This window comes from Ylistrum balloti, unplaced genomic scaffold (assembly GCF_031769215.1).
Source record: "Ylistrum balloti isolate Yb309-2 unplaced genomic scaffold, AGI_CSIRO_Ybal_v1 Utg369618, whole genome shotgun sequence".
Taxonomy (NCBI): domain Eukaryota; kingdom Metazoa; phylum Mollusca; class Bivalvia; order Pectinida; family Pectinidae; genus Ylistrum; species Ylistrum balloti.
The window spans coordinates 418,286-437,027 of record NW_026781890.1 but is presented as its reverse complement, the minus strand read 5'-3'; the positions used below and the strand labels follow the sequence as shown (position 1 = coordinate 437,027).

Genomic DNA, 18,742 nt, shown 5'->3' with positions numbered 1-18,742 from the left:
AACACGACTCTTGCATTTTTGCATCAAACACTTGTTTGATTATGACCAATATGGAATTAATTTTTGATGTTTCCTTACTTCATACAGCCTTTTACTTGATACACCAAAACATTAAGATCATCTTGTCATCTTGTTACTGTTTTTTAAAAACTACCCGATATTAATGTTTTTGATGCTTCTTATGTTAGAAAAGTGAACAATTTAGAAGTTTGATTTGATATAGGCCATTTAGGATAATGTGTATGTACATATGGATGTCGGATAGAGCTCGGGAACATTTGTATACAAAAATACAAAGGCAATTCATATGAAATAATGGATTTATTTCACACATGTAACCCTCAGAAATAACATGTTATTCACCAAGTAAGAAATAACACTACTTCAAACACCAGTAATGTTGAAACTTATTTTCTTTCTAATTATCCTATAAAAATTGTAATATTATAATTCAGTTATTTTCCACTTAAAGCTGATTTAACACTGAGTGCTAAAAGAAGATCAATTTGTCGGCATGAAATGTACAATATCAACAAATAAGAAAATGAATACACACCTGGCTATGTACATTGTATGTACTGCAGATTCCACCTGAGGCTAGCAATACATCTGTGGGACAAGATTTCCCAGTTATATGTTAGATGAGAGCATTTTCTGTTCTCGATACCTTGGTAATATTTCTATACTATTTACAGTTGAAATGTAACTGGAATTTTTTACTACAAGGAAAATTTCAAAATAAATTATTATTAAAATGCAAACAATTGATTCAGTCTTTAAAATCACAAACCAGTACAGTTCTATGGAGACTATGATGTTCTTTAAGATGAAAGGCTGTACTGTATTTCGATTCCATACACATCACTCATATACAGAAAAACTAAATAAAGTACCAAGCAAATAAATGACTTTTAACAGGATATACACAGTTTATTTACAGTTTTGCATAACTGGTAGTGATCTGTACAATACAGGTACAAACATTACAAACACATTTACCACAAAAACATCAGCAAACCAAACACTGGTCTGCAGCTTATATAATAAAAGGTTATAAATAAAGGAAATTTAAAAGGTCAGTAAGTAGTTGTGTAGATGTAATGGAGTATTGTATTTTAGTTAGAATAAAGACAGCAAAACACTTGCTAAATTTTCTGGCTACCAATACATCTTTGTGATTTATACATAGATTTGGTAAAGCAAAGTTTTTTAAAGTCCTATTTTTCAGGGTGAGAGAATGATGTAGTGTTGCCAAAACTGAGATTCAATTAGAGTTACCAAAGCTAGTATTTCATTGAGCACACAAAATCTGTTAGCTAGTGCCTGACTCCTTATGAAAGAATACATAGAGGTAAAGCAAGCTGTTGTGTACAAAAATAAATACATGCATATTCTCAAGTTCTGTCACAATATCACAACCTCTACATCCACTAAATACCTGAAGACAGGGCATTTCAATCAATCCTGAATAAATTATATACCATGTATATGCCTTGAAGATAGGGGATAGTTGTAACTTAAACAATTTTCTTTTTCCAAAGAAATCTACTGACAGAGAAATATGATTGCTATTTCATTAGTTGCTTATTAACAAAAAATGAGACATATTTCAGTGCTGTCATCACAAGGAAATATTAAACATAAAACATAAAACTACATAAAGAAAACTATGTATATTTATACACTCTTTATTCCATGATTAATATTTCATATATTATCTAAAATTTACAAAGCAAAATACCTCATAATTTCAAAAGCAAAGTTTACATAACACCCAACAAATACAGTTAACAATTAATCAAAAAATATATCTAGTATATGCACATGTTCAAGCCATACTCACACATACATTGTTTCTATAAAGGAGAATAACTTTCAGCTAAATCTATCAAATGAAGCTAAATTTCTCTTCCTCTTCCATTTTAAATGTGAAATTTTCATGTTCCATCTGCAGTTTGAAATCAAACAGCATTCTTTCACCATTTGCCTTTTGAGTCAGCCATCTAAGGATCAGGATCTAACCTCTCATTTTTTTATATCTACTTACTTTGGGTTTTCAATTAATACCTGGTTAATCAACACTCTACTGACAACACTACTTTTCATTGTAATAATAGTCTATTCAAATTTGTTGACAAATCCTTGTTTATTTGAAGTATGTTTAGGACGGAATTGTAACCAAGACTAAAACTGCCTATATAGTGATATAAACTGCAGACCTAAGACAGGTTTTTAAGTTGCTTGATTTCATGTGAAATTGAATCTGATATTCGATTTATACTCACCTTGCTTATCGTTGGTATTACACAAGATTGTCATAGAACAATGATTTCTCCATCCTTAAATGCCTTTGCATTATAAAATAAATAACATCAGAGAACAAAGATAATTTAGGCTATTAAAAATATAACGTTTTGTGGCTGGTTGGAGTTAGCTGGGTATGTAGTTTATAACTACCTCAGAATGAAGTTGTTATTGAAATGAGTTATAGTACCTATGCTGAGGTGTTTAAAACTAAGCCCCTTGATACAATGTACAGATCAATATGCTCCACTTATGTAAATTTGTGCCTACAGCAGACAATTAAGATAGATCTTATTACAATTGAGAAACAATGCAAATGCAACTACACATTTAGTACATGGTAAAATGTACTGATCATCCATAAACATGCAAACAAAACAAGAAAGAAAGGCTGTTCCACTCAAATCAATAACATTAATACTGTTTAAAAATTACTAGATTCTTTAGCTGTGATATCAACATGTGTAAAAAAGTCAAACACAGGAGTCATGAGGATAAAATTGTTACTGGAATCTAATTAATATCCTTTCTCTGTTGCAAAAATAAATATTTCATAAACCATAAAGGGGGATAACTAAGAATTCATATCCACAGTATTGTCAAAGTTTAGAATACAATGTAGATTATCTTCCAACAAATTTGAGCCATGTAAGACTGAGGGTTATTTTTCTTACAGATGTGAGTGCATCACTGAGCAAACATTTGTTTTATTCTACATGTGGAACATTCATCAGCTATGTCATATACACTGAATAATTGACCATCAACGAAATGATTAATTTATTTATCAAACCAGGGTTTAGAAATTCCAGTCTCAATTACAAATTGTAATAGATATGATTTTAAAATTAACCTGATATCAACACTTAACTTCAAGGCACACAAAATTTTCAATACTCAATACACAAAGAAATCTGATGGGAAAAGGTTAACTAAGGTGCAAAGATGTAAACACCTGTAATATCAATCTGATAAAACATCCCAATGTTCTACTTAATTCAACTTTTCATTTCTTACAATCAGTCTTTCATTTTCACAATAAAAATGTAACAGAAATTGAAAGTAATCTGTTAGTAAAAAAGTTATAAATTAAAACAGCCATACCCATTAAATATGATAAACTGTGTTCACTCAAACACTATTGTTAAATGTAACAATGCCATTTCATTTTACTTGTAAGTTCTCAGCCATTTGTCTTCAGCAACCAAAACAACAAGGATTAAAATATGTCTTAAAAATAATTGTACATCTGTCAGACATGGGAATCGTTCCTTTTTTTCTCTCCACATTATGGCTTTCGTTGGACAGTATATAAAAGTATAGATGAACAGTGCATTACTTGTTTTAATCTAGAAAGTTTTCAATGACATATAACAATGTTTATTATAAAAACAAAACAAATAAACAGTACATAGAGGAATGTGATATAATATTTGTGTGCAAAATCACCGTGTCATCAATTATAAATGTTTAATACAATCTCACCAATCTTCACAGGAAGAAATACACTAAAAAAAACCCCACACTATTTTGCAACAAAATTTTAAAATACACATCCTTCACAAATCCATGCGTATTGTTGATACATGCATCTAGAAATATAACTATTACCTAGAATTATAGCCTTTTTTAAAATGGCACCAAAATAGTTTAATTTTATGAAATGTCTTCTTCAAGCCTTAACAATAAATAGGATTTCATTAAAAACAATAAATCTACTGTAAATATCATACCATAAGAACCAATGAATTTTCTCCTCTGACATATTTCCAGCAATAGGATGTTGTGTATGTATACTAAAACAGCATTACCAAGGAGTAGGTTTGTCTAGACACGAGTCACAACTTACAGCGAGTCTGCCACATGCAATCTTACTATACAAAATGTACACACTTCTGCTTAAGTTTGAAGAAAACCTTATTGAAGTTGATACAGAAAGACATTTATTTAGATTTGTTCAAGCATATAACATCTAACAATTTATACAAATTGAAAAAAAAATTCTTCCATTCATGATAAATTAAAATCTTCCATTCTAGCTGACAGGAAATGGGATATTTACCAGTGTAAGTATATACAAAGATGCTTAACAGAAAGAACATCAAAACATCATCCAGGGCAGCAAACTTGACAAGTTAGCCTAATTACAAAAATATTTGCCAAACTATGCCCTTTTTCTTCTATTACAAGTTTCTATCCCTATAATTTCCATGTTTCTTTTGTCTCTTATCATTAAGACATTTGACCTCTGATTTAGCAATTATGCAGTAATAGCTGTTTTAACAAATTAAATCAATTTCTTGTAAACTTTTTTAACTTATTGTAAGCAGAATTTACATCAAACGAATTCCAATATCCCTTTCAGACATTGAAATTCCGATAGCTATAAAGGTTCCAAAATGCAAAGCACAGGACACCGGAGAAAGAAATGTGTGTGGTGTCCTTATCCTGTGAAGTGACTGCACATTGTTTTCAATTCCTGACATCCAACTTGTTCCATCTCATGTGTCCCGTATTGAATAATGATGGAGAGAAAGACATAGAGTATCCATTAGTCAGTTACACCAATTAATGATCACCCTCAAACCAAGGTCATACCAAGGTCATATAGTTTTTTCCAGACTCTAGTCTACCTTCACAACACTGTAAATTTTGGATGTGAACCAGAAACAGGCAAAGAAACCAATGGCTCCTGAAAATAAAAATGAGATAACAGTGAGATTACATTTTGTCTTTATAATCCCGATACAATCTTCCGCTAATCTTGCAGTAAGAGTTGTTAATGAGTAACTGACCTTGAAATTAAGTCGGAGACAATATCAACATGTGAGGAAACAGGATAAATGGTGTATGTTTATATACGTCAATTATTAGAAGAACATGAAGATCAACATCACTGTTGCGAGATTTAAAGTAAAAGATGACTGTAAGACGTGAATGCCTCTGCTCCCATGTATATTTCTAATGAACTAGCAGTATTTGTTGAATGTGACCTTTGAATAACTTGATGTTATGATACTACAGGATAAATATGAACCAAATCTGTTAAGAGGATATCAAGATATGATAGCTATTCAGAATGGGATTTAACAGGACAGAATTGGACAGACCAACAGACATAAGCAGTACTACACAGCAGTATGTCTTTCTCAAAAACATCTTTGCAGTATTTAAGGATGAATAAATACATTTGAAACCAAATTTTTTTCCTTCCGTTTTTCTTTCCTTTCTTCAATCTATCGGAATATAAGGTACCAATTGTAGATTTATCGATGTCATCTAGTAATTGTTTCTTACCTGTAGTCAAGAAGAAAGCAAAGACCATGATGAAGGTGTATCCAAAGTAGAGCATTGTACTGGCTGTATCATGGATCTCCAGTTTAGACACAAAATAATGAATGCAGTAAGCAAACAAGTAAACAGCAGTGAATCCACTGGTCAGAAATGATCGCCACCACCAGTGATAGTCCTGCAACATAAGAGATTTTAATCATTAAGAAAAAAGTTTAAATTATATGAAATTTAAGAATTCCTCAACAGAAATAGCAATGATCTTTTTTATCAAATAGATGGCTGCTTGTAAGCCATTTTGTTTTTTTGATCAGTCTCAAAGTCAAAAGGGCACACAAGGGACCAAGTGGAACCCACATATGAAATTTAAGAAAGGTTCACTGAGTCCTTCTCAAGAAATAACAATCTCCATAGTCAAACTCCAAGATAACCACCTGTCACCCATTTTGTTTCTTCAATCAGTCCCAAAATCAAAGCCGCCAATCAGAGATCATGGGAAACCAACATATATTTGGGAAAGAACCATCTAGTTCTCAAGAACTTTAAATTTCAATATCAATAAAGCAAGAGTTGAGGAGCCAAAATATTTCTAACCAAGAGCTGCACAGACACTAATTTCAATTCTAAAAGTAGTATGTGCATCATGTAGACAGCAAAACAGGATTAAAGCAATGGTACAATATAAAGATAACTCTTGTCTATCAGAAAATCAGAGAAAACAAAATAAACTTCTTAGAATACAGTTAACTGGATCAAGTTTGCAAAGTTCCTATTATAAGAAGCACAATTACACAACATAAGATCAAAATAGTTGATACAAAATCATTAGCTACAAATAATGGTGATACCAAGGATGTACTTTCTGTTGTGATAATCATGCATTTTAACATTTCTGGAAAATCTACACAATTGTGAATGGTGACAATTTTAGCAGAGATAGGTATAAATTTTCCAACAGGTGTAAGCTCTTGTATTTTAGTACAAGTCAATCCTTAAATGCACTCACCTCTGCACAGAGATGGAAATAACACAGCAAGATGGTGGCCTCTGAACAGGTGACAAGGAGGATAATAAACACCAGGAATAGAAATCCGAACATGTAGTAAGTCTGCTGCGACCTGTAACCACAAATCATAATTTATATAACACAACATTAACTGTCCACGTGTGACATTAAAGTGTATATTACTTTAGAGACATTGATGGGAATTGATTCCAGTTTAATAATTGGTAATTAAAAATACATAATTGACTGATTATCAATTGTAATCAGTTTCATTCATCTACTACAAACAATTTCAAGTTGTTCATCCTGTATTGCAAATACGGAAAATTTTTCATATCAATACTTTGAATCTGTTATTCTACAGGTACTGGTATTTTCTACATAAGAAATAGTATGGCATTCTTCTTGTAATTCCAAGTGCAAATAATACCAAACCAAGCAAATATATATAAATACCTCACAAAGATGAAAAGTTCAATATACTCACCATATACTGTTGAGAATGAAGAAGAGCTGAATGAAGATGCAGCCGAAGGGAAGAACTCCACCCATTATAATACCAGGTATAGGTTGAGTGTAGAAAGACTGATCAGGGATCTGGCGTGGAATCTGGTTTGTCCTTACTGGATGTTCGATGGCCTAAATTACCAAAATTTGTATTCTTACAGATGAATGCAAAAATTGGAGAAGGATTAACTCCGCAGACTTATTACTATTATCAAACATTAGCACAATGAAGCTTTAACAGACAAGAATCTTCAAATATAAGCCAAAGATATTTCCTCTTAAAAAATAAAGAATTTTCACATCTAAACCAATTAGTGAAGTGAAACCATTAATCTGAATACCCAACATATTTGCGCAGATTGTAACCTTTGACCTCCTGCACCTATATTGAATATAATGATTTTATAATTTCATAAATGTAAATTGCTTAAGTATAAAATGAAGCCTTACCCTCTTCTTATAGCCAAAGTAAGCTCCAACAAAGGTAAGTGGTACTGATATACCAAACCAGAGGGCAAGGAGAGCAATGAGTGTGGAGAAGGGGATGGCTGCACTGCTGCCTTTAGCCCACAGGATGAGGTTCATCAGGAAAAACACCCCAAACACAATGCTGTCAAACAAGCAGAATAGTTAGAGTAAATTGTTTTTATTTCTCTCAAAAATTCACGGTTGATTTTCATGGACATTTCATATTGATATCATTCTAGTAAATTCATGTAACAATAACTTTTTTTCATAGGCACAAATTTTAAGACTTACCCTGGACAGAACAGTGCTGTGATGATGACATTTGATTTCCACTTCTCCCCTCCAAACACTGAAACATTAAACATGTAAATGATTGTTTAAAGCTTTATCACTCAATACTATTAACCTTACATTACAAAGTGCTTGTTTCTCATTTCTATTACAGTTTTGCTGGAAAGAAAAAATATCATCTCTTTACTGCAAACCTTGAAATTTGCAAACAATAATAGTGGTAAAATTAGGTATAAAGGCAATATCAATCCCTTTGATCAAACGATGGTGATTACAATTACCAACTTTCAGTTTCTACTTGGGGAGATAATAAAGACACTGATGACATTCATGCTAAAAAGTCTGTTGTGTTTGGTTGTGATTTATTATATGATCCTTAAACAAGCATTTTAATTTTGAAATAATCACAACTGTTTATTCTAGGTTTAAACTTCAGCACACATATTTCATTCAAATACTAACTTCATGCTAGCAGATATATTTTTTTTATACATCATTGAATTACAGTTTCACTTTACGATCAGTTACAGATACAATATGTGCTACACTGATTGACTTACTTTTGTAAATCCTGGCTGAAACATAACCAGCTGGTGTTCCCAAGCACACATAAAGCACCTAAGATAAAAACAAGAACAAAATTATCACAGTTATTACCAATTTAGTCAATTTGTCTGCTGAAAGATTGTGTATATCAACCTCAACATAATAATTGTGCATGAAAAAAGAACAATTCCTAAAATATCTTATTTTAAATATTGTTTCAAATTATCTTGAAGATTTTCAATATAATGCAAAGCTTTATAGAGCGTTTTTTGAAATGCAGAATCAGCTTATAAGTTCAATAGTTCAAGCCAACATATTGACTATTCTTCTATCAGGACTCAGACGGAAACTTGTGTACTAATCACTCTATTTCATCAAACTTTTTCCTAAAAAAGTAGAATTACCAAACGTCATCAGCTCTTTAAACAACTTCATTGTCTCCGTCATCAAAATATTTACAAATAAACTGACAAAGACTGCTTTCCACTTTTTCCATGTTCAACTACTTTTTCCAAACAACAGAATTCATCAGATAGTACCAACTCCTTTACTGTCAACTACCTGATGCTAAAGAGCATAATCAATAAAAACATCTTTACTACCTGCCTGTCACCTAATTTATCAAAACAATCACTTTCTAACACGTGGTGGGAGATATAAAATATAAATAGTAGAGACAGCGAAAGAGGGGTCAAGGTGGCTGAGTGGTTCACACGTCTCATTGTCACTCGCCCTCCACATTTGGGTTGCAGGTTCAAGGCGTAAAAGGGCCAGTTGCCCAGTACTGAGTGCAGGTTGATGTTTTTCTACTTTCCTCCATCACCTTAACCAATCATGTCCTTAAATGATCTGGTCTGTTAATAGGACATGAAGCAACAATAAATAATATTATGAGGATAGAAAGATTAACAGGGCTCACCATGGCACAAGTCATCAGAGCTCCTCTGTTGGCTGGAGACAGGAACCCAAGTGATGCAAATACTGCAATATACAATCAGAAATGTTTAACACCGGCATCAAAATATTATTTCACTTGAAATAACTATACCAGAGATATAAATCATTCTTTTTTTTTATTTCAAATATTTTAAATTTTAATTTAAAAAATAAATATAATATAATATAAAAATAAAAATAATAAAAAAAAACAAAACAAAATGGAATCTTTTTTTTAAATGTCACCAAATATTCAGTCTACAAAACTCTTTTATATAATAAAGGTATGTTATATACTTACCAAGTGTAATGAGAACCATGAAGAACACCTGCATACCACTACCATTGAGGACAGCCAACATCATACCCTTTCTGGGGGGTCGGAACACATCTCCATGGACTAGCTTCCATCCAAACTCCTCCTGGGCATCTTCCTGTACATACAAACATTTGTCAACTTTAAACAACTGTGCTTTTAAATCTTAACACTTTAATGAGTTCGTTACAAAGAATCAATTTTAAAAAGATTTCTATCTACAGAACACAATGAAAGTTATACAAATTGATACTCAATAGCTGAACTTCTTTGCCTGAAAACAAAAACAGCATACATACAATGATTTAATATGAATGGTCTCAAACAGTAATGAAATGTTTAGATTTATAAAGATTCAAATCTGGCTTATCGATGACCTGCAGTATTCTTTCTTGTTTTCAGAATCAAGCCAGCACAGATTCCCAAAGAAGGTCAGGCAAGCACAGATTCCCAAAGTAGGTCAGGCTAGCACAGATTCCTAAGGTAGGTCAGGCAAGCACAGATTCCTAAAGTAGGTCAGGCAAGCACAGATTCCTAAGGTAGGTCAGGCTAGCACAGATTCCTAAAGTATGTCAGGCAAGCAGAGATTCCTAAAGTAGGTCAGGCAAGCACAGATTCCCAGATAAGGTCAGGCAAGCACAGATTCCTAAGGTAGGTCAGGCTAGCAGATTCCTAAACAAGGTCAGACTAGCTTATATACCCAAAGAAGGTCAGGCTAGCACAAATTCCCAGGTAAGGTCAGGCAAGCATAGTTTACCAAATAAGATCAGAAAAGCAAAGACTCCTAAATAAGGTCAGGTTTGTACAGATGCACTCAACATAAAGATATACTGAATCTTGTTAATGATCCTTTGATACTTTTTGTGAATCAGATACCATTATTTATGTAAATGCCACTACTATGGATCAAACCCTTTACCTCTGGTTTTCTAATCTTCTGCTAATCAATCAAGCTAAAGAGAAGATTGCAGCTAGTGTTAGGGTCATATTTGTATAGCATCATTTCCTTAATCAAAATATCCCAAAAAGAAGAAAATATTTGGCACAATCTGGACCTGTACTTAAAGAGTTATCTATCTGTTGTAGCCTGTACTTACAGAATTATCTATCTGTTGTTGCCTGTACTTACACAGTTATCTATCTGTTGTAGCCTGTACTTACACAGTTATCTATCTGTTGTAGCCTGTACTTACAGTTATCTATCTGTTGTAGCCTGTACTTACACAGTTATCTATCTGTTGTAGCTTGTACTTACAGAGTTATCAATCTGGTTGTAACGTGCAATGTCCTTGTGAAGTGTTCTCAGCATAATCATAGCCACCATACCAGAGAGGAACAGCACGATCACCAAGGAGTTCATGATGCTGCAAACATTTACACCATCCAAACGTATACATATCACTTGATTATTAGTTTCAAAACCATTTTTTGTCCATTTTACCATCATAAAAAAAACCCAGTGAAATTAAGCACCAACTGTGATGGTTTTTCGAAATTAAGAGGGAACAAAATTATGCATGATATTTTCTTGGCTTCAAATGTTGAAACTAGAAAAAATTTTACCTTTGAAAATATGTTGAAGAACTTTTATGTAAATGTGATAAACTTACCTGAACCACTGGATATTTGTGTGAGGCATAGACTCAAGTATATAATCCCACCTTGACGACCACTTAATGGTATTGTCTTGCTGGAAAACAAAATACAGATGTAGCGTATTTCAGGACATACACGTAGGATTTTTTGATGTTCTTACCAAACTGATGCAATGTCTCATACAAAATATTTAACCAAATCTGAGAGAGATTCTCAAGATATGTCATTTTGAGTGGGACAAAACAGAAAGAACTGGCAAGAGTAAAACTTTATGCACCCCATTTAGAAAGCTGGGATATAAAAAGATAACAGTTTCTGACTGGACAGAAGTTACTAAATTGGAATCATTGAATGATGCAGTGGTAAAGAGAAATACATTCCCACAAACCTACAAAAGAAGAATACAGGGTAGTTTGATATAGGAGGAATATGATAGTTGCTTTGATATGTTAAAAAAATACAATGAGAATTTAAATATGGGAAGAACAGTAGTTACATACTTTCCATGTTAGCGAGAAGGTGTAGTTGAAGGTTAGTGGTTGGCTGATATCACCACCACCGGTCAGGAACATAGCAGGATCAGTAGCTTTAGCCTGGCATCCGTAAGCATCTAGTTGTGTCTTCCTGATACTGAAATCAAACATAAATTACTTTTATTTATGTGTTTAATTCTGACTTTTTATGATATACCGCAGTACAAACAAAAAGAACTTTCCTACTCTGAACACATCCAATACCTAGGCTAAATATCAGAAAGTAACTAACTTTATTTGTTGTACTGAAAAAAGAATATAAATTTAAACACAGTTTTACTTTTTAGTAAAAATGTAAATGAAAAATCACCTTTTGGGGACAAGTTTTGCAGATACAATGCGACCTCCTGGGTTATTCTGGTCTCCCCATTCCTCTCCCTCCCCAGAGTGATAGGTGATAGTGATATCCACATGGTTAAAAAGGTAGTAGCTGTCCTTCTCACTGAAACGTGGCTGCAAAACAGATATCAGACTCAGATTTATCACAAAGTTCCACATACCAACACATCCTGTGAGAGTTTTAAATCTTCATATTTTTGTTCCACTTACCTCACCCCGGATTTATGTTCATAGAACTCTCGATTAGACATGACCCCACTAAGTTATCTATCACAAAAATTAATATTTTTTATTTGCACTGTATTGGAACAAGTGAACTGTGAGTTACATATTTTTTTTCAGGAGTGAAGATCATGTAATGTTATAATGTCATCATAATCATTGTGTTTGAAATGACCTGATGTTTAGTTGCCGGAATTACTGAAAGCCTTCCACAAATTATTAAATATGAAATTCAATCGTAGTGATAATTTCAGTCAGTTATCAAATGAAAAGTATTGAACCTATATTCCAAGTAAGAAAATTTTAAAGTTTGTCTCGGTCAGACTTGGGTATGATACTTACATCAGTCACGCAGGCATCCTTTCTCTTTCCATTTTTAGTAACGTAGCATCCAATGGGAAATCCTCGAGAGCAATACTTCTCATTTTGCTCTACATCATAACACCAGGTTAGCGGCATGTTATCAACAATCCTAAAATAACAACAAATAAATAGTAGTTATTGACTACCAACGGCTATCTTCTTAATTCTAAAGAATTGTAACTATATCACTAACTCCTCCCGTCCCCTCCCTCCCCGGGTTTTGCCCTTCTTTCGTTCTGCAGCCCTCCCTCCCCGGGTTTTGCCCTTCTTTCGTTCTGCAGGAACATTAAAAATTAAGTCATTTATTTCTACTAATGTGTTGTTTGTTCAAGAGGTTGTTATACTGCATTAGATTCTTTTTTTATCATCTCCAGCATAGACTACAAATTGTAAACATTAACAAGGTAATGACTGGAAACTCAATGTTTAAACATCTACATGGAAAATGTAGATTGAAAGTGGAAAAATGGGTCCTGACCATATAAATGCCTGACAAAATCCCTGTTCTAGTCTCTATATAAAAATCTTCTTTGATAAAAAATTTAAGTACAATATAATTCTAAAATGATCATCACTTCCTTTATGATTCTAACTCTAAACAGCTTATTCATGTTTCACAATTAACATGTGGGAGACAAAATGCACATGTGTGTATATCTGCCATATCCAGATTTTCCGGTAATTTTAAATTTTCTATAATTAATGAGAGGAAGGATCTTTAAAAGGGTGTCTCAAAACTCTTTAAAAAAAGTTCACATCAACCATAAAAAACACTTTAGCCATTATCCTACAAGTACTACTCTTGTCATCATTTTAAACATTCAAACACTAACATCTAACTTCATCTGAAGACCACTTACAAATCTGCATAAATAGAATAGAAAACTCACCAGTGGTGCTGATAGTTGAGTGAAATTCCCTTTTTCAGAAACTTCAGTCTGGCTAAGGACTCCTTCTGTTTTGGCTGGTATGTCCTTGTACAGGCCACTTGACATTTCACATCCATCATGTAGGTTGCCTGAAATAATCCACATAAATAGAAGATTTTTATTTGGAAAATATTTGGAAAATAAAAATGAAATTGAACTATGATGTAATATGTTTCTGGACACAATTTCAAAGTACAGATCTGTCACCAATTGCATTAAGTTCTAATCGCTCCTACTTGATTGATTTCATATATATGACATTAATAATAATTCCATGTATTGATAATAAATTTGTTTATTGTCTCTTTGGCAGGTGAACTGCTAGGGTCATTTTAAGGCAGAGCCTCTTTACAATAACAGGTGACTACCTCATTGAACAATATACAGGAGGCCTGTACTATAAAGCTCTCCAGAATGATTGAGGTTAAACCATTTCATTTAATCAGAAAGGCTGTAATTCATTTCCTCTCCTACCTAGCTATAAAGTAATGGTAAGAAGATCTATCATAACATGAATATCATCGCTTTTTTTAACATTTCGTTTTTTAAGCAAAAGAAGGATTTAAATAAATTGGATGTTGGATGATATATTTTCTTTTTCGTTTTTTTCAAACAAATTTTAGTTGAAATTGTTATTGTTAATATAACAAACAGTATTACCAGTAATTGAGATTATCCTAACCAGTATTTATAATCACACAATATGAACTGAATATTCTTTGCCCTTGTAAAAATTCAATCAGACAAGAGTAATAGTAAAAGTGATAAATACTCAAAAACAACTTAATTGGACATAAAAACACAAAAGGTTCTAATTCTGTTATGAAGAGGTTTTGGGCCCTGAATAAGAAACATGTACTGTACATCTTCTCAGCATGACAGATGAATACACCAAATGTCTTTATCTTAGTTTAAATAAAAGCAAGGTTATGCTGTGGACAAAAAACATTTTTTCGAGCGTTGGTAACAGTATTAAAGGAGTTTCAGGCCCCGAATTCGGAACAATGCACATCCCATTAGTATGATGAAAGAATACATCAAATTTCATTACCCTGGTTCAAATGAAAGCAATGTTATGTTTTGGACACGCCAGTTTTAACAAAGGGCCATAACTCTGTAGTTAAGCAGTTGTGGGCCCTAATTTAGTACACTACACATTGTTTTAGTATGACCAATGTGTACACCATGTTTCATTATCTTAATTTAAATGAGGATAAAGGCATGTTCTAGACATCAAAAATTTTAACAAAGGACAATAACTCTGTAATGAAGGAATCGTGGGCCGTAACATTGGTAAACTGCACACTGTCTTAGTATTACTAATGTATAATATATCAAGTATTCATGATCCTTGTTGAACTGTATGGGCAACGTTATACTCTGGACACAAAAGGAAGGAAGGACGAATGAAGAGGCAACTACATGCTATCCCTCCCCCTTCCCAAAAATTTTTAAGGATCATTAAAAGGGTCAAATGACATAAAGATAAGATAACAAACATATGATTTAGTGACTATGTCTTACATTGTAAGGAGATGGTCGGATCCTTTCTCCAAACACCACTTGTCCCAAATTCTCCACAGGAGAATGTTCTTCATCTGTGGTACAGAAGTCAAAGCTGAAAGAAAATGTCATAATCTACAGCTAATTTTCACTATTAAAGCTGACGCCATCTGATGGACTGTAATGAGTTGAAACATCAACTCCTTAAACTTATAGAATTCATTCTAAAAAAACATTTGGTTATTTTTGTTTAAAAAAAATCCTGCTTGCTTCATAAGATGTACCCTTTTCAAGACAAAGATGTGTGCAGAAAATGTCCTCATATTGGAGATATTTATAAAACATTTAATGATTTTTTCCATCTTTATATAATTATCAGTCTAAAAATTCTGGAAAATAAAATCATCTACCCTGAAGGCATGACAGAAATTTATTATTCTTAATTTCAAACTCTTTTTAGTGATGATAATTTTTATGCCCATTTCCTGGTGTTTACAACATGACATATATGTAATTGGCTTACATGATATATCTAAATGCATATGTGGTCAAATAGGATTTATATGACAACTCTCCAAAAAACTATGTTTTTTCTATTGTCAAAATACTTACGAATGGTATTCATATGGTACAATTGTTTCAATTGAGTTGAGTCTGTTAACGAAGATCTTCACTTCAGTCTGAAACAGAAATGATTTTTCATAATAATTGAATAACAAACAGCGAGTTTGCTGCATACACAATGAAAGGTCTCCCCATGGATCAAACCATGACTGCACAAAGCGGTACATTTCTAAGCTTCCCTTCAGGTCTCTACTGATTGTTTATTAAACTATTTTGGAACAAATACTGAGAGGGAAGGTGTGCCAAAATCTATAAAATACACTGAATTCCAAACAGAAGTAGTTTTTAAGATGCATAAAACAGGACGATCTCTAATTTATATCAGATGCTTTACAATGTACGTTGTCAAACATCCGATATAAATGAGTCCTAAAGAGGAATCCAACAAGGGATTCAGTGCTCTCAATTGAAAAATACAAAGACAACATTGACTCTTCAAGTGAATTCCTGACTCAATTGCTAAACATATTTGTTACAATTCTAATAGATAGAGGCTGTTGTATCAGACCGATTCTGATTTTGCCTGAATTATTTGTATGTTCTATTGACTGTTTCAATACATCTATGAATGGACTTTAGTGAGGCATTTCATAAGGTCAACTACCAACTTTTAATCCCCAAACTTAGGAGCTACCACTCAGCTGGGGAAGTAAACACCTGGACTGAAAACTTCCCAAGTAACAAGACTCAATCAGTATTAGTTGAAGGGGGGAAATTCCAACACTGTCCCATTAAGATTAGGGTTTCCCACGGTTATGTCCTCGGGCCGAGCCTTTTTCTCTATTACACCAATGACATTTCTGAGGATATTTCATTGTTCATTTGTCTCTTTGATACCATTATGCACCTTGCAGTAACATCAGACCAAGATGCACAATCTGTGCAAAGGGACCTTGTCCCACTCAGTTATTAGAAGAGAAAGTGGAAGATGGAATTATTCAATCCAGACAAATGTCAAGTTGTTTCCATCACCAGAAATAGAAATCCTATTGTCCATCTATAAAAGCTTCATGGACATGAACGTGTGTCGGAGGCCAAATATCTGAGTGTTTACCATCAGTTCTGACACGAAATGGCTCTCTCATGTCAACAACATCACAAGGAAAGCAAATACTGCCTGTCGCTTTTTCAGACAAAATCACCAAAGACAAAGCTTCTAGATAAGTCTTTAGTCCACCCTCAACTTGAATATACCAGTTCAATTTGGGTCACATACCTGAAAAACGACACAGACAAGAAAGAGATAGTTCAGCTGCCCGCTATGTTCTCAACCGACATTAAAACACCGTTTGTAACACATTAGGCCTTTAATGGATGCACAGCTATAAAACATGCCATAGCAAAGTTGCCTTCAACCCCAAACACCTGGTTCCAACCCTACTACAAGACCTTCAAGACACTGTCATCTTTTTTCCTGTACTATCTCTTGCATAATCCTCCTTTACCCAGACAATCAATGATTGGTATATACATCCGTCTAAGTTTCATTAGCAGACCCATTATCTTCTCTCAAATCAACAATCTCTTCATTCCATTATTATTTCTCTCCATTTCTTGCCTCGGCCAACAATTAATAACAAAACCTTCAACCCGTTGAAGTTGTTCATTATCTGGTAGAGGTAGGAGATAAAATGTCTAGTGTACGTTTGAATCCGACATGTATTACACGTAGCCGTGTTGTCAAGGACTTCCTCTTCTCCGTTTATGCATCCTTTCCTGTACCGTCGTAGTACACCGTCGAAAAAGTTAAACATTGCAAGATTTATGTATATACGATGAACTTTTACCAATTTGATATTTATGAACAAAATGTCAAATTTACCTTGCAATTTTCTGACTTTTGCTTGCAGTAAGTTACAGGTGCCAAACCTGGAAGGTAAAAGGCCGTAGAAAAGGAAACTATTCCAAGTAAAATGGATAATGTCTTCAGCATGTTTTGTGGTGATGTCTTGGCCGACTTCAGACGTGTCATCTGATCTAAACGAATGTTATTTTGCCTTGAGGAAACCTGCGATTTACACGCAACGTAAAAATGGCCGCCTATGTGCCGGAAGTCCTCGTATATCGTGTTTCCTCGTTAAGGAAAAACACGAGGATGTACGAACGATATCTCCACGTCACAGGCAGGCCAACCAGTCTAGTAACAACTTGTAAAGTCCTCGGGGAGATAACTCTACCTAATAACTTGACTAGGCCTGGGGACCAAAGTTGTTGTTTCTTTCATTTAATCCATTTATTTGTTCATTGACGAAAAGAAATGTTCAGTACCGCCGTACCGCACAGATCCATCGTTATGTATCGTTAATGACCTTGTCGTATGACATGTATAGTGATCGAAGCTCTGATCATGGACCCGATTATCAAAAAGGAAAAATATCTACTAAACCCCGTCTGTTATTTACCCAATATTATTTACACCATATCGGTATGTATGCCTCTCGTCCGCTGAAAGGCCTTAATAGTGGACGTTAAATTTGTTAAATAAATAAAGAAGATATATATAAGTCTCTAACAGACTGGAATGGGTGGTCGGGTGGCTTATGGCGCAGTCGTAACGCATTCGCATTTCACATGTCTGTCTGGGGTTTGATTACCGAAGAGGACGTGTACAGTTATGTGGTCATCTACACCGGACCACATGGGGTTTTCCCGGATACTCCGGTTTCCTCCCAAAGGAAAGACCCTCGCGCGCTTCTATCCGGGTCAACAAAAAATTATATTTAATCAGTGTGAATAAAGTGATATAATAGATTCAATGCACATGTTTTATTTAACCCCGCATGCTTATCAACAAACAGCATTAGCTCACGCCTATTACTGCAACCACGGACTAATAAGTCCGTGCTGCAACAAAGATGGAAACGTCATGAGATCAGAGAATGACGAGTAGCGATACAGATCAGCAGTAAATTAAAGAGAGTTGAATTAATTTTAGATAGGAGAAAGGGTTACCTATCACACACATGAC

At 33.8% G+C, this 18,742-nt stretch overlaps 1 protein-coding gene across 1 annotated transcript; it reads right to left on the bottom strand.

Annotated features, from left to right (window-relative positions):
* Window positions 1-306: 306 nt before the first annotated feature.
* On the bottom strand, window positions 307-17,797 carry LOC132549441 (transmembrane 9 superfamily member 2-like). The gene is made up of 18 exons (XM_060213386.1): window positions 17,597-17,797; window positions 15,763-15,830; window positions 15,172-15,265; window positions 13,609-13,736; window positions 12,698-12,827; window positions 12,105-12,247; window positions 11,762-11,891; window positions 11,276-11,355; window positions 10,921-11,029; window positions 9,651-9,783; window positions 9,333-9,394; window positions 8,428-8,485; window positions 7,868-7,925; window positions 7,559-7,718; window positions 7,089-7,240; window positions 6,602-6,713; window positions 5,602-5,773; window positions 307-4,996 (listed from the first exon to the last, which is right to left on the bottom strand). Exons 1-18 carry the CDS (start codon window positions 17,744-17,746, stop codon window positions 4,929-4,931), a joined length of 2,007 nt encoding a protein of 668 aa, XP_060069369.1. The 5' UTR covers window positions 17,747-17,797; the 3' UTR covers window positions 307-4,928.
* Window positions 17,798-18,742: the final 945 nt, after the last annotated feature.

Coding starts and splice junctions, on each gene's coding strand:
- LOC132549441 (XM_060213386.1), bottom strand. CDS start 17,746: ATGACACGTCTGAAGTCGGCCAAGACATCACCACAAAACATGCTGAAG. Junction 15,831..17,596: donor AAAAGTCAGAAAATTGCAAG/GTAAATTTGACA, acceptor TTTCTGTTTCAG/ACTGAAGTGAAGATCTTCGT. Junction 7,926..8,427: donor TTCAGCCAGGATTTACAAAA/GTAAGTCAATCA, acceptor TTAATGTTTCAG/TGTTTGGAGGGGAGAAGTGG.